The 21,079-nt window shown below is 45.8% G+C and overlaps 2 protein-coding genes across 4 annotated transcripts in view; one reads left to right on the top strand and one right to left on the bottom strand.

Moving 5' to 3' along the window:
• apc2 (APC regulator of WNT signaling pathway 2) overlaps positions 1 to 21,079 on the bottom strand; it is a 66,737-nt gene that overhangs the window by 19,234 nt on the left and 26,424 nt on the right. For all 3 annotated transcript variants that reach the window (XM_084355063.1, XM_084355062.1, XM_084355064.1), the window contains 6 exons: positions 8,862 to 9,023; positions 7,272 to 7,362; positions 6,570 to 6,921; positions 5,911 to 6,019; positions 5,679 to 5,792; positions 5,362 to 5,436 (listed from right to left, as the gene is read on the bottom strand). In XM_084355063.1, coding sequence (XP_084211189.1) covers positions 5,362 to 5,436; positions 5,679 to 5,792; positions 5,911 to 6,019; positions 6,570 to 6,921; positions 7,272 to 7,362; positions 8,862 to 9,002 — 882 coding nt within the window. In that variant the 5' untranslated portion in view covers positions 9,003 to 9,023. The remainder of the gene's footprint in view (positions 1 to 5,361; positions 5,437 to 5,678; positions 5,793 to 5,910; positions 6,020 to 6,569; positions 6,922 to 7,271; positions 7,363 to 8,861; positions 9,024 to 21,079) is intronic.
• LOC311258041 (stonustoxin subunit alpha-like) lies at positions 3,419 to 5,071 on the top strand (the record flags this gene model as incomplete). The annotated part of the gene is made up of 3 exons (XM_084354089.1): positions 3,419 to 3,534; positions 3,648 to 3,685; positions 3,988 to 5,071. Coding segments are annotated over 3 exons (714 nt in total), but the record flags the coding sequence as incomplete, so codon positions are not given.

The raw sequence follows: 21,079 nt of genomic DNA, 5'->3' as shown, positions 1-21,079 counted from the left end.
GATTTTCAGTGAACTCATTTTATTTGAGGTTAATTTGTATCTTAATTCAAACAGAAGAGCTTCACTTGTGTGTGTCACCTTGTGTTTATAACTTTTAATACAGTTTATTTTCTATAGAACTAAATTCATTTGTTCTCGTCAGTACAATGATTTCTGACAATAAAAATGTTTTTCATGATCCATTCTGTTTTGTTTTGTTTTTTCAGTTCAGAGGTCACAATGAGTTCAGCCTGCTTAATAATTAATGAGCACAGCTGAGATGATGTATTATTGATGAGGTCAGACTCCGCCCTCGTCCTCCCTGACAGTCAGCGGGAAGAAAATCCCACCTGACTGATTTACAGTTTCACTTGTTCACGATAAACGATCTGTTGTTAAACTGCAGAGACACTTTAACTGTAACCATGTAAACGTCTCATGAATATTTAATGAGTTAGAGCAGCTTCGTCAGCTCTCTGATACCTTATTAGCCTCTTTTAGCTCCATGTTTTGGTTTTACAGCACACTTCCTGTCTGGTTCAGTCTCAGTGTTTCCACTGATGAAGCTTCTGAACACTACAGACAGCAGACAGACGGTCAGAGAGCAGCTGGTGAACAGTGTGGAGCGTCCAGCAGCTAAAGAGACAGATGTTTCCCTCAGGAGGAGGTGGAGACCAAAAACAGAGCTAAAAGAGGGAAGACAGGACTGAGGTTCATCAGGGGACACAAACATTATGAGCACATGAAGCATCATGTTGGTCTGTGACAGCTGCATGTGAAAGCAGACAGCTGGTTGCTAACATGTTAGCATCAACAACACGATGGTCAGAAGATGAGGTGACTTCCCCTCAATCTTCTTTAACACAGAAACGCCCACAGAGAAACAACCCAAAGCACAGCACACATGAGCCAGGAGCCAATCACCAGCTGAGCAGTCAGAGTGAAATATGGAGACGAACTGGTCGAACCAGAAACCAGAAACAAGTTCAGCTGAATGTTAGAAAGTCGAGTCGTTCCACACACAGAGAGACAGGCGGAGATTACAGCCACTCGCTCGGAGCCTTCAGACGGACGAAACACTCTGGATTCAAATCGTCTGTTGTGTTTTTAAAGGAAGAATCAGGCTGAACAGTGAGTATCTGACTGAGACGTCCTGATTGATCGACTGAAACTGAAACCACATCATCAGATTCCTTTCAACAGGCCTGAACATGAGCTGAGAGCTGTAGAGACAAACATTAATGTTAGAACTGAGAGTTAAACAGCTGTTGAAGCCTCATTTCTGAACAATATCTACCTCATTAATCAACAACAGCTTTTCTAATTTGAGGATATTCTGCTCGTCAGTTTAATACCATAACATGTTTTGGACTGGACCGTCAGTCCGACTGAACAAAATGTTTGAAAATGTAGTTTGATCGACTGAAAAATGTGACCAGATTCATCTACAGCCACGCTGGCAGTTCTGTTAGGCTGCACTTCTGCTCACAATGACAACCCCAACATATTGAGCCTAACTGGTGGTGCAAGAGACAAAAGCTCATCAAAGACAAATCAGGTCAAAATCCAGGTTATAACTCATCTCTGACAGACGTGCTGCTGTCCAACACTTTCCAAAATAACTACAGTTCACCCAGAAATCTGAAAACTGTCACTGAATTACTGTGATACTGAAGAAAACTTAAAAACATGGTGTTTCTAAGGCAAGTTCTGAACAAGTGAGGACTGTGAGAATGGAGATAATGAGCTGCTCTGCATGATTGTGACTGGAAAAGGACAGCTACAGAAAGAAAATGAAATGTTATCAGTCAATGTAAAATCATGTGTTAGTAATTCTTCTGAATTCTACGTTGATCTGTTCATACAGGTGCTCTGCTCTCTGAAGTCTCCACAAAGTCTCCAAGAAGATCAAGTGAAGAGCTTCAAAACGTAACTTTACAAAGATAATCAACAAAACTCTGCTGAGACGAGTTTCACAGAAAAACAAAGACAGAAAATGAGTCTTGTTAAGGAACCTTCCCAAGAAAATGACCAGAGAGAACCTGAAATATGTCTCCGAGAGGACAACGACACGAGTGAATCAAACTCCAGTGACCGAAAAGACGACAACATGAGGATGAAAGACCCTCTAAAGACAAATCAGAGGGAGAAAAGGACCACAAACCCACTGAGTCTTCTCAAAGAGGACTTCAGCCAGTTTACAGAAGAAGTGTTTAAAATGTTCAAGGACAAAGACACAACGTGCGAGTGTGAAGACCGGCCATCGAGTCAGACAGAAAGTAAACCTGCCAGCAGCACACTTGACCTTCTGAAAGAGGACTTGAGCCAGTTTAAAGAAGACGTAACCAGCATCTTCAGCATCAGTTCGTCCAAGGACAAAGAGATAAAGACGGAGGGCGAGGACCACCCAACAGGTGTGACAGAAAATAAACATACCAGCAGCACGCTGGGACTTCTGAAGGAGGACTTGAGCCAGTTTAGAGAGAATGTGACCAGTGCTTTCGGCATCAGCACATCCAGGGAAAAGGAGACAAAAACGGGGACTGAAGACCTCCCAACAGGTCAGACAGACAATAAACCTGCCAGCAGCACACTAGATCTTCTGAAAGAGGACTTGAGCCAGTTGAAAGACGACGTGACCAGCGTCTTTGGCTTCACTTTGTTGAAGGACAAAGAGACAAAGTCCACAGAAAAGACAATCAACCGTCTCTCTAACGTCTTCAGAATCGGTCTTTCAAAGGAGAGAGACCCTCCGAAGGACAACCCATCAAACAACATCAAGATAAAAGACTCGAGGTCTGAAAGGACTGATGAGCCTCTTAAGAGTCTGTTCAGAAGAGACCTGAAGACTTCTCAAAAAGCAGACAACAGTCAGGGAGTTAAAAAGACCATTTTAGAGACAACGCAGGAACAAAAGGAAGATGGTTTGAGAGGAAACCTCTCAGAGAAGAATGAAGAGACAGTCGAGGCAGAGAAAATAAGTAATACCATGAAAGAGCAGATGAATGAAGTGGATATAACTGTCTGTGAGGAGGAAACTGAAAGGACAGGACTGTCTGAAGCACCACAGAGTGAGGAGGTGATTCCTGCATCGCAGGCAGGTACGTTGATCACTTTGACTATAAAATCATTGAACACCCAGAACTTTGCTTGATGTCAAACTTAAACCAAACACGCTCTCGTTGCTGAGCACAGATAATGTAGAAATAAGGAATTCAATTTAAAAACACTTTTAGTAAGAAGTCACAATAACAGTGCAGAATGTACAATATCAACATTTTAATCTGAGTTGTGTTTTAACTCTACAGCTGAGCAGAGATGTGAGAGTAAAGAGCGCCATGACAACTCAGCTGTGGTGTCAGCTGAGGACCAGACAATAATACAAGAAGGAAAAGATGAAGAAAAAGAAGAAGAAGAAGAACAAAAAGAAAAAAAACAAAAAGAAGAAAACGAAGAAGACGAAGAAGAGAAGCCATCAGAGTCTCTTCCCTGGGCGTCTCTGTCCTCCGGCCTCAGCCTCTTTAGTCTGAGAGACCCAAACAAAGACGACACAAGGTGAGTCGAGCCAAAGAAGAACCACTGTCAGATCCAAACTGTTTCATGTTCGCAGTTAAATGTGATCCATCATGTTTAGCTGTTCGATGCTGTGATTGTTTCTGCTCTTGCAGGGATCAGCCTGGAGACGAGTTGTGGTTGGTGAAAAACTGTAAGCTTACATAGATTTATTTTTATCTTTCTCCCTCACATAGTAAACTTTACAGTATCATCTGCATAGAGTCAGACCATTCACTGAGTCATAACATAATCAGAGAGTTTGGGAAACAACTTCATTGCTTTGTTATTTTCTAATCCACACTACAAATTATTATAGCTACTAAATCAGTGATTAGCTCATCGGTCATCTAATATATGACTGGAGGGGATGAAGATATGAGGATCAACCTCAACAGTTTTTCAAGTATCAAAATGACTCGCTGACTTGACTAATCTCTCTCTGTTTCCTCTCAGTCGCCTGCTATCTGACCCTTGACCCCAACACTGCCAACTCAGAGCTCCGTCTGACCGACTGCAACAGGAGAGCGACTCGAGTCTGGTCAGACCATCACCCCTCGGAGCATCCGGACCGGTTCAAGCGCTGCCCTCAGGTCCTGTGCAGGGAGGGGCTGCTGGACACAGTGTACTGGGAGGTGGTGTGGACCGGTGGCGCCGACATCGGCGTCTCTTACAACAACATCTCCAGAGGCAGAGACACGGTGAGCTGTCTGCTGGGACACAACGAGCGGTCCTGGAGTCTGGAGTGTTCGGAGGGAAGCTACACACCGTGTCACCAAAACAAGAGGTTCAGATCCACCTCACCACAACCCTTCACCCACAGAGTTGGGGTTTACCTGGACTGGTCTGCAGGCTCTCTGTCTTTCTACTGCATCTCTCAGGACGCCATGGTCCACCTTCATACCTTCACCTCTACCTTCACTGAGCCACTCTACCCGGCGTTCTGGGTCTGGGCCTACGACGGCTCAGTATCGCTGTGTCAGGTGGAGTTAGACTGGGAGCGACTGCTGCAGTGAAGCTTCCTGAGGCTCACAGAGGAGCAGATTCAAGCAGCAAGATTCATGATCACTGCTGTCGCCTGGTTTATGTCTTAAGTTTGATACAAAGACAACCAACATTAAGATGTTTCAGTTTGACAGTCAGGAAGGAACAGAAAGTCATTATAACACTAATGAACCACTGGTCAGTGACAGCTGTAGCTGACACGTGTTGTCTTTACCAACAAACAGCAGCTTCAACTGTTTACATGCTGCAACATTTGTGCTGAAAAAGGCCAAAAAAACTGAATAAAGCTGAGAGTTTGATCCTGGATGGAGCGCCGACAGAGGGAACTGGATCTGAGTGGAGCTGACTTCAGGTAAAGCTGTTATCTACAGGTACGTCTCCCTCGGCAACGCACAAGTGATGACGACCGAAGCGACTGGATTTAAAGGCTTCAGATTAAACTATGGCTTTATCTGTGGACACCAACAGACCCAGAGTGGAGCAGAACTGGACCAACGTGGTCCCATCAGTCATCACAAAACAGATTCATCATCAGCTGCCGTCCACACACACACACACACACACACACACACACACACACACACACACACACACACACACACACACACACACACACACACATCTGTTAGTCCACTTTAAGAGTCGAACATACTGAACTCCAGCAGCAGATCAGTTCTGATGTCGAGAGTGAAACATTTATTAAACTGCTTTAATAAAAACAGACGAGTCTGCTGTTGTCTTTGTGTGTGTGTGTGTGTGTGTGTGTGTGTGTGTGTGTGTGTGTGTGTGTGTGTGTGTGAGTGTGTGTTCATGTATATGTCTGACCTGTAGCTGGCTCTCCTGACTCCCTCGGGTCTCGTGCAGCTCCTTCTCCAGCTGCTCCAGACGAGAAACACGCATCTGCAACACACACACACACACACACACACACACACACACACACACACACACACACACACACACACAGCTCAGACACATCCAGATGTTTCGGTTCTACCAACCAGATGTCTGTGTTGTATCTCAACAACAACAATCACATACACTACACGCTGTGTGTGTACTGTATATACAGAATATATCATTTAGATGACGCTGATATAAAGGTGTGTGACTGACGGTCCAATCAGCAGCCTCAGTCTCACCTGTGTCCTCTGCACCACCTCATCGCTGGTGCCGAATCGTTCCTCCATCACAGACTGAACCTGCTGAGCTTCAAACTCCAGCTGCTGCCGGATCAGATCCATCTGCAGAGAGAACTGCAGCGCACACACACACACACACACACACACACACACACACACACACAGGTTAGGGGTCAGAGGTCAAAGTTTTGTCTTCACCTTGAATACTACATCACAAAATGTGTGTTCTCACCGTGTCGATGCGAGGCAGCTGAGCCAGTCTCTGTGACAGCGCCTCCAGCTGGCTGAAGTACCAGCAGCGCTCCCTCTCCTCCCGGTCGATCTCACCGAGCAGGAGGTTCCTACACACACACACACACACACACACACACACACACACACACACACACACACACACACACATCAGATATTACCGTTAGCGTCATGGCTGCTGACTGTGGAGCTGCTCGCTCTCACGCCAAATAAGAGGACGTTACAAGAGCTCGGCTCAGTGGTCCGGAGCTACGACACATTTATCAAAACAAAATATACAAAAGTTCAAATTTCACTCTTTAAACGACCTTCAGTCAGTGCTGTAAAGTACTCAACAGGACAAGAATCACTGTTTTTTATCTGATAGATGATAAGATGAATTATTTTTAAAATGGCTCTGATGCAGCATGTAATCTGTAAAGTAACTAGTAACTAAAGTTATTAGATAAATGTTGGTGAGTAAAAAGTACAATATTTGTCTCCAAACTGTGGTGGAGAGGAAGTATAAAGGAGCAGAAAATGGAAATACTCAAGTAAAGTACTTCAAAATTACACTTAAGAACAGCACTCGAGTAAATGTACTTAGTTACATTCCAACGCTTGAATCCAAACCACTGTTAACTACAACACTCAGCTGACCTCTCCTTGTACAGCTCCTCCAGGTGGTGGTCGCTCTGTCGCCCGTCCGCCCCGCTGATCACAGCAGTTTTGGGCGGGGCTCCGTCCAGGAAGTGATGCGGCAGCATGACCGCGGCGGCCTCGCCCCCCGACGACACGCTCAGACGAGACGAAGGTCTGAGCGGACTCTTCGCTCTGCTCACCGCCGCCACCGAGGAGGAGGAGCAGGAGGAAGGAGGCAGAGCCAGACGATCGTCGAGCTCTGCCCCTCCGACCCCCGTTAGCCCCGCCCCTCCCAGACTGTCCGTCAGCAGCCTCATCTTGTGAGGTTGGTGTTTGAGTTCGTAGTAGTTGGTGAGGTCCATGTGCAGCTCTGAGAGAGGGAGAGGATCAATAATCGGTCAATAAATCAAACACACCAGCTCTGAGAATCAGACTGTTCTCTATAAACTGTTAATCAGTGGGAGTTGATCGAATTTCAGTCTGAACTAATCGACATTAATTAATTGTTTAATTGGATTGAGTCCTAACGAAGCAGAGCCAGCTGCAGCCAATCAGGTTAGCTGATTGAGTCAATTTGTCTGTGAATGATGATTGGTCCCAGCGGAGACAGTCTGAGAGACTCGAGTCGAGACACTATCGTTTCTACTCAGCAGGGACGGACTTTAAAGGAACATTACAACTGAACCTGATGTCAGGCTGTAGTTTTGAGACAGACTGAACCTTTGAGTTGGTGCAGCACGTCGCTCCTCCCGGACGAGGCCAGTGTTCCCGCCTCCTGCTCCAGTTTACTCTGCAGCTGCTTCAACACCTCCTGCAGGAGAAGAAGGAGAAACCTGATTAAAGACGTGTTCACAGAGGGAAACATCCACCCAGGAGGTGGAGGAGGGGTTTGTGTACAGTCGTAAATCTGGGCGCTGTGGTTTTACATAAAGTCAATAAAAAAGATGCAGATGTATAAAAGGAAGAAGGCGTGTTTCTGGTTTGGTTTGGGAATCTTAGTGGACTACAGTGGTGGAGTCTGTAGTCCTAAAACCCAGAAATCAGTTAGCATGTTAGCGCTTCCTGTCCCCTTGTCTGTGAGTTTGTTGTGAAAACCTTTAACATCACTTTTATGAAGATTTTCACATTTTGTCTTCTTCCATCATCTTTTATGATTTGATAGATTTGTTCACAAAGAGAATAAAACACACACAAACACATGTTTCAATTCAACTGCTCAGTTCTATTTCTGCACGTTTTATCTCCTTACAGGATCAAATGTTAATAATTAATAAAGTTGTCTGAGTGTTCAAAGACATTCTTGTCACATTTAAAGGTTTTAAGCTGTAATGAGATCAGAATCAGTGCTGGATGTGTTGGATGTGTAGAATAAAACTCCTCCTGTCTCCGCGCTGATACAAACTGCTCCTGCAGCTTCAATACTCTTAAACCTTTAAAGTGTCTCTGGATGCTTCAGCTCACCACAGCTCAGATCCAACATCACACACAGCGATCGATTCAACAGTTTCGACATCAGAGGCTCAAAAAGATGAAAAAGTAGATCCCACAGAAGATAATAATCCAGTAAAACAGGTCAGATCCTCCAGCAGCAGATAAAACATCACACAGGTCCAGACGAGCGTCCTCCTTCAGAACTGAACCCTGCAGACCGACGCTGACTCTGTCTGATGTGGTCGTTAGAGATGAGGATGAGCTGCGATGTCGTCGTCCTGCAGACTCACCTGCTGCAGGTGAAAGTCACTCTGCACCTCTCCGTCCGTTTGTGTGTCGGACGTCCTGATTCTGATCAAAGCTGCTGAGCTCAGTCTGATAATCCAGCTGCTGCAGCATCTGGACACGTGAGTCCCAGTGTGTAGTCACATGCGTGTGTGCACATCCATGTGTGTTTATGTGTGTGCAGCTGATAGGATTTACTGCAGGCTTTGGGTCTTAGCCTGGTTTTACAGTTTCTGTCTCGGTGTGTTTATTGATTATTCTCTTATTAATGGAGCTGGATTTTAGACGTCGTCACAGTTTGATTTCAGACTTTAGATGTTGACGAGAAAGAGAATTAAAATGTTTCTAAAAGACGAGGAAATTAATATGTTTTACATTTTCTCCCTGACGAAGAGTTGAGAAGGTGTTTTATTTCCCTGTCGCTCGTTGTCACGCACAGAAAAACACGAGTTAATGACAATAAAAAGAGGCGTTTTTTAAATAATTAATTACAAATGAAGATTGAAATGTTCGAGTGTTGTTGACTGTTGTTGGTGGTTTGGATGAAGGTGAGGACAGTGATGGTGCTGGTGGTGTTGGTGTCTCCAGACTGACCTTCATGCCGGAGGTCTCCGTCTCCAGTTTGGACAGGTGGTTGGAGTTGTCCTCCAGCTCCCTCCGCAGGTGGGAGTTCTCCTTGCGGAGCGCCTCCACCTGGTGGGCCAGCTGGTCGTAGGAAGCCACAGCGTTGGCCATCTTCACACTCTGCAGCGCCTCCTGCAGCAGCACACAGGTGGAGGAGTGTTAGAAGCTTCACCCATTCATACAGTTTGACAGGTTCACACAGGGAGGAGACATCAGCAGCAACAGGTTTGTTTCTTTCTGGTCTCATTTGGAAACACACAGACACAAATACAGAACAAAAGAGGAGCGTTCAGGAGGTCAGGTATGATTGTTTGGTCCCGTGCCAGAGTACGATTGAGAACACCTGAGTCTGAACCAGTAGGTGGCAGGATGTAATCCATCAATACACACAAAGAAGAAGAAGTGACCGCTCGTGTCACTGACACACAGCCCGTCGTTTGGTACAGCTGCTCTCACACCTGATGCGAACTGGACCCGAGCTCACATGAACAAAACTCACCAACACTTTTTCAAGCAGACCCGGGCACAGTTCACTGACTGGACCCCGGTACGCTACACTTTTGTTCGCACTGATCAAAGGAACTGGACTTCAAACTGAGCTGTGCAGATTTGCATTTCCATCACCAGTGTTATCGTGGCGAGCTGGGCCGAGCTGACAGACCGCAGCCAATCCATGACGACCCCCATCTCTGCCAAACCTCTGGTCCCTGATGTGAAAGCACCCTTAGTTTTTGTTGTTCTTCCTGTTTTACCAACACGGCCTGAACTGTCTTAAGGAACCATTCAGTACCACCAACCAGAACATGAAGGGCTCAAAGCTAAAGTCACAAAATACAACTGAATTCAGTTTCCTCCAAATATAACAGGGAGGTCTGGTGTGTTACCTCACAGGAAACAAGGAGAGAGACAGGTTTACACCAATGTTAAAAAAAACCAAACTCCTCCTCTCCTTCACCTTCACCTCCTCCTCCTCCTCCTCCTCCTCCTCTCCTTCTCCTCCTCCTGCTCCTCCTCTCCTCCTCCTCTCCTTCACCTCCTCCTCCTCCTCCTCCTCTCCTCCTCCTCCTCCTCCTCCTGCTCCTGGACAGCAGATGGCTCACAGGGAGTCTGATAATCACCCGTCACTTCAGTTGTAGATGTGTTTCTGCTGTGAACAGACCAACATGAAGCTCCTGACAGTCTGTTAGATAACATGTTATCTAAGTTTGTCCTGCGGCTGTTTCCATCCTCCACTCATCTGATCCTGAATCAGTCTGATAACAGTTTCCACTCATTACTCCACAAACAACAACAGGCTCAACAACTGGACGATAATATTCTTCTTCTTATCGTTATTATTATTATTATTATTATTATTATTATTACTGTCCAACCTCTTTACAATCATCACAGTGAAGATGGTTGTTGTTTGTCAGACATACTGTGCTGATAATGAAACATAATAACACGACTACAGATTTTGGATTTCTCTCTTTTTCTTTTTAAATCACTCCATAAATCAAATATACTGTCAACATTAAAATCTTTGTTCTATAAACCAGGCTGTGAGTGACTTATGAACAGAGCCCTCTGTCGAAGCCCTCAGAATATAAACTCACGCGAAGATGTTTTCTGATATTTTATGTTTAAACGTGCAGGTTAGGCTCAATAACAGGAGCATATCTTAATAAATCTCCAGAACAGGAATCTAACTAAATAACACACTAAAATAAACACATAAATGTGTATTTAAGCTGTTTTCAGCTGCAGCGTCTCGATTAATGTGACCAAAATAATCTGACAACTATTTCATTTGTTTTCCTGCAGACTGTGATCACAGCAGACGAGCTGTATGGAGACACATGATGTCTCCAGCTACTTCAGTTGTTTAGGACGATGCTGCAACACTTTCTGGGTGAACTGTTCCTTGAACACAACCTCAAAAACCCGTGAATCTGCCCTTTAAGTTAAACCACTATCTCTCCTCAGCCTACTATCATTTCACAGACATGGCTGCGTATTGTCTTTATATTAATATTTCCTCTTATTATTTCTCTGCATGCTTGTTTTGTATTTTATCAACAGTTTTGATGTTATCTAACTGACTGCTGCTTCTGTGCAGCCACAGTTCACAGAGATGAGCAGAGATCACAAATGATCCAATAAAACGATCAATGAGTGAAGCTCAGACTGAGTCCGTGACACAGTGAGGTCATCACTCCGGGGTCAGACCTGCACATGCTCAGTGAGCTCTTTGAAGCTGAATCAGACGGTGACCTTCACTGCAGAGACAGACCGCTGAGTCCAACAGCAGGCTGCAGACAGGAAGTGACTCTGCTCTGCTCGTTTGTTTGTTTGTTTGTTTGTTTGAGGCAGTAAATAAACTACTCTTCTCTCTTCCTGTTGATGCTCAGGTGATTTTGTGTCTCTGTTTTTTTTTTGCCCGGTGCAGCAGATCTGAAGTCAGCAGGCGGTCAGTGCAGCAAATGTCACTGCTGCATTCATAATGAGGAGCTGACCCCAGGGGGATTGTGGGTAAGAGGAGGGCGGAGGTCTGAGAGGAGGAACAGCCTCCATTTAAAGTGGATTTACTGGACGTGTTCTCAGGTTACAGGACAGACTCAATATCAAGTGATCAGCAAGAAATGTGACGCTACGAAAGGCAACAACGCACCACCGTCTGAAATAATCACTAGTAATCCTAAATACAGTGTTTGAGTAAATGTAGTTACTTGTAAATAAAGTTACTTTCCACCTCTGACTTTAAATCACATAATTAACAGAACTCACTGATTTTAGAGAGTAAAAACTTCATTTTCACAGAAGCTTATTGATTATCAGTGAAGTCTCCACCAATCACACACCAACATCATTGTAATCTGATTACTTTCACAGGCAGACTCAGGTTTAGAGTTAGAGGACACATCAGGGAGCGTCCTCACAAGTATAAATAAAGAAATGTGTGTGTGAAGGTCTGCGATACTGCAGACCTCAGCAGGTGTGTGTGTGTGTGTGTGTGTGTGTTTGTGTGTGTGTGTGTGTCATCAAACACCTCTGACATATTGATGTTCAGTGTTACCATGGTAACAGGGCCACATCCCCCACTATCGCCATGGTGACACATTTACATCAAGAGATGGCTCTTTCTGCCTCTCTTGTCATCTGATGCACGCACACACACACACACACACACACACACACACACACACACATACACATACACATACACATACACATACACATACACATACACGCACACGCACACGCACACACACACACACACACACACACACACACACACACACACACACAGAAGGCTCACTGCTGCAGTCGCTGCAGAGCATGCTGGGTAAGAAAATGTGGAAGCTCCCAAGAGGATAGCGAATCAGACGGAGACCTAACCAGTGTTAATGGAGCCTGTTAACGGTGCAGTTGCTATGGCAACCACCGATCTGAGGCGTGTGACCCCAATATGAGTCGACGCCGAGAGGAGATGAAACAGGAAGAGACCGGAGAGAGGGAGAGAGAGAGAGACAAAGGAAAGAGGAGCCAATGTGACTGACTGCAGACTCTCAGCTGCTGTTAGCTGCTAGTTTGCTAGCAGCTCTCTGAGCTTTGTAGACTAATAACTACATAAACAACTCTGATAAATGCCACAATCATACAAGCTAACAGCCGTCAGGAACACTGTGGCTGTGTGCTTTGTGCTAACTGAGTTAGCTTCACGAACACTGTGGTTGTGTGCATTGTGCTAACTGAGTTAGCTTCACGAACACTGTGGCTGTGTGCTTTGTGCTAACTGAGTTAGCTGCTGAACGAGTCATTGTTCAGGTCAGCAGCTGTGTTCTGTGATCGCCGTCATCAGTCATCATCTGTAGCTACCTCATGTCTCACTCACATGTAAGAAAACACCTGACGTTGTCATAATGAACGTAAACCACAAGCATGGCTATTGTTAGCACTCACCGCCATCAAGCTAGCATGTTAGCATTGGGAAATTTTGGATGCACTTCCTAAAATGTTAGTTGTGGGCTTTAAGACATTAAAAATCAACATTTCATCCAACTGTGCTTCTACAAAATATGAAGAATGATTGATTGATTGTTGTCCCAAACCGACAGTGAGTTAGTGACATCATCATGATGTCTTCAACACAAAAAGGGTTTGGTCGAAATAAAGAACAGATCTACGGTCACATTTGATTCATAATCCAGCAGGATGAGACACAGCGACGACCTCTGGCTACAGAGTAAGTGGGAAGAATACAAACAACCTGAAGACGCTGCAGTCATTCACAGTGAGTTAGCTAACTCTATCTACCAATGTTAAGTCAATCACACGGGGCAGTCGGCCGTATCAATTTGAGCTTAATCATCTAGTGAGTCACGGCAGTGCAGCCTTTTGACAAAAGTTCAAAAGCGTTTTCGTCTACAGATTAAGATTAAATCAAAAACAGCAGCCAGAATTAAAGCGTCCGTCTTCACTGTCTGACCTTCAGGTTCATGTTTCTGCTGCTTTAGATCAAATTTCCTTTTTTTGTCTGTAAAAACAAAACTACTGGACGAGACAGACGGTCGCACTAAGCAGTTATTGATCATATATGATATCTGAATCATGTGTTTATCAGTATTTCTCCTCCTGCTGCTGACGGTGACATCTGTAACTGTCTCAATAATAAATGTTCACGTATTAAAAGTGTGTCTCTGAACAAAGAGACTGTCGATCACTCCCACCACCTGCTCCACCCCCCTCATCCACCCGGCCTGCATCTCTCCTCCTCCCTCTGGGGACTGTCTGGTTACCATGGCAACCGCATCCTCCAGGCAGGCAGAGAGGAGGAGGAGGAGAAAATGGCGCCGGTGTGGAGGAAGAGTGGAGTCAGGCACACATCCAGATACGTCTCTGGGTTTAAACACAGCTTCGACCTGTCAGGGTGATGTTACTTTGAAATCTTAAAACCAGAGTGAGATTATAATTTAATCTGGTGCATCAGACTGAGAGGAGACTCTCCCCGAGATGATAAAAGCCTTTCCTCTAACAGTCACTGCTACAAGCTAATAAATGAAGCTGAGAGCTTCATGGTAACTGAGCTCTCTCCTCTGTCCGACAGGGAGGACATTTCCCCTCACTGTTGGTACCTGATTACTGGGCCTAATACTAAACTATACTATAACGATACTTCAACATAATTAAAGTAAATAACTTCAGAGTTGTATCAGCGTGTTAGTAGAGGCAGCTGTTAAAAACTAATATTTTGGTTGTGTTTGTACGCAACATTCAACGGAGAGCTAACAGGCAGAACAAAATGCCGTCTGACCTGTAAATGATTTCTTGTTATTTAGGGAAGTTCATAAAATGTCAGACACATCTGTCAGTCCAGTCACCAGGATAACACGTCACAGGCTACATATTGTGTTTACATTATATGTTCACATATATGTATGTTTATTATCTGACTGTCATGTCTGGAGGTGGAGCTCTCTGGATATTTTAAGGACAGCTCAGGACACTTTCTAGTCTGTTCGTGGAACAAAAAAACAGATATTTTTGACGGTAAGTCAAGTTGGACCACGAGTCCGGGTGTTTTTAACGAGATCTCGGGACATATACAGCTGTGTTAGTGGCGACCAAAGCAGGACGCCATTTTAAGTCCAAACAGATATTTTTCGGACCCAAACCGAGTGGTTCTGTGTTTAAACATGACCAGAGCAGAGAAAACACAGATACCATGTTTTTGTTTTAGGTTAACTTTCACAGAGAAGCTACTTTACTCACTGTGTTCATCCATCCATCACCACCAACAGCATCAACAGCACCACCATCAGTACCACCATCAGTACCACCTACAGCACCACCATCAGTACCACCCACAGCACCACCATCAGTACCACCATCAGTACCACCCACAGCACCACCATCAGTACCACCTACAGCACCACCATCAGTACCACCATCAGTACCACCATCAGTACCACCTACAGCACCACCATCAGTACCACCTACAGCACCACCATCAGTACCACCTACAGCACCACCATCAGTACCACCATCAGTACCACCATCAGTACCACCTACAGCACCACCATCAGTACCACCTACAGCACCACCATCAGTACCACCATCAGTACCACTATCAGTACCACCCACAGCACCACCATCAGTACCACCCACAGCACCACCATCAGTACCACCTACAGCACCACCATCAGTACCACCCACAGCACCACCATCAGTACCACCTACAGCACCACCATCAGAACAGCAGCAGAATGATCCAGGTAAAGAGCAGATAGGTGGATGAAGCAGCTCCATGTTTCATGATAGATGAAGCTTTCATAGCCTCCATCCTTCAACACAGCAGCAGACTGTCATGTCATCACAGAGTGAGTCAGCGCTCACACTTCCAACAAACAACAGCTCCGACACAGCAGCATGAAAACACACCTGGAGACATCTCCACAGGGAGACATCTCCACAGGGAGACATCTCCACATCGACCGACAAACTCGACCTGAAGAAGTCTGAACAACTTCACTTCCATGACCACCGAGCAAAGCCCAAAACCTTTTACCTTTAATGTTGTTCTTATTCTCAGTGTTTAAAAGGTCCACAGCAGATTTGAACCCTCAGACAGTTAGAAGGTCAAAGGTCGGAGTGAGAGCTCCAATGATCATCACAGTCCACACACCTCAGTCCAACAGCAGAGATCAGCTCTCTGCTCTCTCCCAAACCTCTCCGTTACATAACGTGACATCACAGCCGCCTTTTCCAGCTGATTGGAGGACTTCCTGTCCCAGAGGCTCTGTGAGTCACAGCAGAGCAGTCTCAACCAGCTCGACCCGAAAACAGCTGCTGAACATCTGATACGCTGAGGTCAGAGGTCAGACTGTCTCTGCTCGACGCCTCTGAACGACTCGGACGAGAACAGATCAACACAAACCGGTCCTAAACATCAGAGCTCCATCTGAGCTTACAGACACAGAGAGGTGGTTACAGATAAGATAAGTTCATACTGATTCAGTCGGTTCTGGTCCAAAGCCTGCAGAGATTCGGTTTACTGAGATAGAAGTCACAGAAACACCTGACGAGCCCGAACACAACAGACATGTTGTATGTTTCTTAATAAAAGACTTTAACAGTTGATGTTTTGTGACTCTGTGACTTCGACTGCAGACACTTAAACAACATTATGGGACACAACAGGAAACACTGAGGACGCTGTGGAGCTGAACTTTGACCTCTGTGTGTCTTTATCGCTGTGAAAAACACAGCACATCAACAAGAACTGATTTATGGAAGTGGTTGATTATTTTCCATGATTCACGATCTTTGATTGTTGCATCAGTGTGATTAATCAGATACTTTGGGTGCTGAATGAGTCAAAAACTGACACACTGGGCTGTTGTATCTGAAATAATGTAATGTGTCATCATCATGCATATATCTATACTGTAAAATGACATCATGCGAGTGCTGCAGGATCGTATGACATCAGAGGACATGTCTTCACTTTAACAACTTAAAAGCAGGTTTAAACAGTGAGTGCAGTGTGGAGCTTTAATCAAGAGGAAACTCAGTCAATACATTTTAAATATAAAATGTCGGACTGGACCTGGTTCTGGTGGATTTTCAGAAGTAAATAAAATGCTTCAGTATCAGAGACAAATGATGAAAATATCCACGGCAGCCTGAATTTTATGAAAAAGGCTGAAATTTTACTGCAGTTATATAAAAACATGAGTGAATGGTTGATGCTTCATGCTGATCAATCTCCAGCTCATCCTTCAGTTATTGATTGATTTTCTGTCAGACAGACGCTGGTTTCACAACTGATTCACTGATAAATGAAGGAATGTCTTCTTCATGTGGAGATGCAGCTGAGAGCCTGCTTTTTAAATCACTTCCTGTTGGTGTGTTCAGGGACACTCCAACATCTGACGAGACAGATCTGCTGCTGAACAACGTCAGGACGATGACTCACGTTATCAGAAAATCAAACAGATAAAAAAAACACGTCAGAAAGAGAAAGTGAATTTAATTGTTTCTTGTGTTCGATATTGTTGTTGTTTAGCAGCCGACGCTCAGATGTCTGAGTTTACATGAACACATCATAATGTTTGATTTATTCAAAATCAGCATAGTCAATTTTTTCCCCCAAAGTTGTGTTTTGACAATGACAATGAAGATGATTGGACACAAACAGGTGAACGTGTTCATCAAATTAAAACTAATATATATAATAATATGAAAAATACAGTAATCAGAAAGTTTTCAGTAACTTATTTGTAATGATGCTGCTGGGGGATCATCAAGTGTCTGAACGTTCGGTCTGACATTCAAAACTACATTAAGAAATCACCTAATTTAATCCTTCAGCAGGAGATGATGACTTTATGAATTATGAACTAAGACGATTAAAGTTTCCAAAGTTTTAAATCCAAACCTCCATCCTCCTCCATCCAACCCTCCATCCTCCACCATCCTCCTCCATCCAACCCTCCATCCTCCACCATCTTCCTCCATCCTCCACCATCCAACCCTCCATCCTCCACCATCCAACCCTCCATCTTCCTCCATCCTCCTCCATCCAACCCTCCATCCTCCACCATCCAACCCTCCATCCAACCCTCCATCCTCCTCCATCCTCCACCATCCAACCCTCCATCCTCCACCATCCTCCACCATCCAACCCTCCATCCTCCTCCATCTTCCTCCATCCTCCACCATCCAACCCTCCATCCTCCTCCATCTTCCTCCATCCTCCACCATCCAACCCTCCATCCTCCTCCATCCTCCACCATCCAACCCTCCATCCTCCACCATCCTCCACCATCCAACCCTCCATCCTCCACCATCTTCCTCCATCCTCCTCCATCCTCCTCCATCCAACCCTCCATCCTCCTCCATCCAACCCTCCATCCAACCCTCCATCCTCCACCATCTTCCTCCATCCTCCACCATCCAACCCTCCATCCTCCTCCATCCAACCCTCCATCCTCCACCATCCAACCCTCCATCCTCCACCATCCTCCACCATCCAACCCTCCATCCTCCTCCATCTTCCTCCATCCTCCTCCATCCTCCACCATCCTCCACCATCCAACCCTCCATCCTCCACCATCTTCCTCCATCCTCCTCCATCCTCCACCATCCAACCCTCCATCCTCCTCCATCCTCCACCATCCAACCCTCCATCCTCCACCATCCAACCCTCCATCCTCCACCATCTTCCTCCATCCTCCACCATCCAACCCTCCATCCTCCACCATCTTCCTCCATCCTCCACCATCCAACCCTCCATCCTCCTCCATCTTCCTCCATCATCCTCCACCATCCAACCCTCAATCCTCCACCATCTTCCTCCATCCTCCACCATCCAACCCTCCATCCTCCACCATCCTCCACCATCTTCCTCCATCCTCCACCATCTTCCTCCATCCTCCACCATCTTCCTCCATCCTCCACCATCCAACCCTCCATCCTCCACCATCTTCCTCCATCCAAACCTCCATCCTCCTCCATCCAACCCTCCATCCTCCACCATCCTCCACCATCCAACCCTCCATCCTCCACCATCTTCCTCCATCCTCCTCCATCCTCCACCATCCAACCCTCCATCCTCCTCCATCCAACCCTCCATCCTCCACCATCTAATTCATTCATCCTGTCCATCCAACCCTCCATCCTCCACCATCTTCCTCCATCCTCCACCATCCAACCCTCCATCCTCCTCCATCTTCCTCCATCATCCTCCACCATCCAACCCTCAATCCTCCACCATCTTCCTCCATCCAACCCTCCATCCTCCACCATCCTCCACCATCTTCCTCCATCCTCCACCATCTTCCTCCATCCTCCACCATCCAACCCTCCATCCTCCACCATCTTCCTCCATCCAACCCTCCATCCTCAACCATCCAACCCTCCATCCTCCACCATCCTCCACCATCTTCCTCCATCCTCCTCCATCCAACCCTCCATCCAACCCCCCATCCTCCACCATCCAACCCTCCATCCTCCTCCATCCAACCCTCCATCCTCCTCCATCTTCCTCCATCCTCCACCATCCAACCCTCCATCCTCCTCCATCTTCCTCCATCCAACCCTCCCTCCTCCACCATCTTCCTCCATCCTCCACCATCCAACCCTCCATCCTCCTCCATCTTCCTCCATCCTCCACCATCCAACCCTCAATCCTCCACCATCTTCCTCCATCCAACCCTCCATCCTCCTCCATCCTCCACCATCCAACCCTCAATCCTCCACCATCTTCCTCCATCCAACCCTCCATCCTCCTCCATCCAACCCTCCATCTTCCTCCATCCTCCACCATCCAACCCTCCATCCTCCACCATCTTCTTCCATCCTCCACCATCCAACCCTCCATCCTCCACCATCCAACCCTCCATCCTCCACCATCTTCCTCCATCCAACCCTCCATCCTCCACCATCCAACCCTCCATCCTCCACCATCCTCCACCATCTTCCTCCATCCTCCTCCATCCAACCCTCCATCCTCCACCATCTTCCTCCATCCTCCACCATCCAACCCTCCATCCTCCTCCATCCAACCCTCCATCCTCCACCATCTTCCTCCATCCTCCACCATCCAACCCTCCATCCTCCTCCATCTTCCTCCATCCTCCATCTTCCTCCATCCTCCACCATCCAACCCTCAATCCTCCACCATCTTCCTCCATCCTCCACATCCAACCCTCAATCCTCCTCCATCCAACCCTCAATCCTCCACCATCTTCCTCCATCCTCCACCATCCAACCCTCCATCCTCCTCCATCCAACCCTCAATCCTCCTCCATCCAACCCTCCATCCTCCACCATCAAACCCTCCATCCTCCTCCATCCAACCCTCCATCCTCCACCATCCAACCCTCCATCCTCCACCATCCAACCCTCCATCCTCCACCATCTTCCTCCATCCTCCTCCATCCAACCCTCCATCCTCCACCATCCAACCCTCCATCCTCCACCATCTTCCTCCATCCTCCTCCATCCAACCCTCCATCCTCCACCATCCAACCCTCAATCCTCCACCATCCAACCCTCCATCCTCCTCCATCCAATCCTCCATCCTCCACCATCCAACCCTCCATCCTCCTCCATCCAACCCTCCATCCTCCACCATCCAACCCTCAATCCTCCTCCATCCAACCCTCCATCCTCCTCCATCCAACCCTCCATCCAACCCTCCATCCTCCACCATCCAACCTTCCATCCTCCACCATCTTCCTCAATCCTCCTTCAAGTATTTAAAACTGTACTTTAATACAGCATTTGAGCAAATGTACTCAGTTACTTCTAATTTTCTTCTGAATACAAACCAGCTTTAAAATAAAATAATTGACATGATTTCCAAAATCAAAAACTGACTGACCTGTTTGGGGAAGTTTGTTGGGGACTATTTTCAGCAGCGGATTAATCCACATTTGTGCTCTGGTGAGTATTTGGGGCAGCAGATAAATTCAGACTCCAGTTATCAGCACCGTTACCTTTATATTCATCTTATTTAAATAAAAACTAATCAGCTTTAAATAATGTGATCTGTTCAATCATAGATCTGACTATAAATGTTTACTGTTATTTTTCTTAAAAATCCCAAAACACTCACAAATCTAAATCATAAACCTGATCACACGAATTAAATCAGATCTACTTTCACCTTCCAGTGCAGATGTAATGATCTAATAGACACAGATCCATGAAATACACAGATCCCTCGCATCAACATCATATAAGTAGAGAATAAAATACAAACTGGATAATAAACAGAGCGTCATGATGAACCAGTGAGACCAGCTCAGACTGGGAGACAGAACCAGCTCAGACTGGGAGACAGAACCAGCCCAGAAACCAACCCCAACCATCAAATGCAACAAATCTCCATGTTCGACTGGAGAAAAGCAGCTCTGGTGTTTAAATAATATAATAAATAAAATCACCTTCCTGTTTTTTTTATCTCCAGGTTTAAACTATAAATCTGTTTTTCATATTTGACCTCTGAAATATATATATATTTTTTAGCTTCTGCTTTTTTCTGACGACATCGATGATTCATCAGCTCCTCCACCCTCCATCCTCCATCTGCAGGAAGGAGGACAAAAAAAACAGGACGCACCCCTGAAGGAGCCGCATGAACGATGGATGGACTGAAATAAAAACGCAGCTAAGAAGAAAAATCAACCTGAAATCTG

The sequence above is a fragment of the Pagrus pagrus genome, assembly GCF_965226575.1.
Source record: "Pagrus pagrus genome assembly, chromosome: 6".
Classification (NCBI taxonomy): Eukaryota; Metazoa; Chordata; class Actinopteri; order Spariformes; family Sparidae; genus Pagrus; species Pagrus pagrus.
Note: the sequence above shows the minus strand (reverse complement) of the source record. Positions and strands in the feature narration are given on the sequence as shown.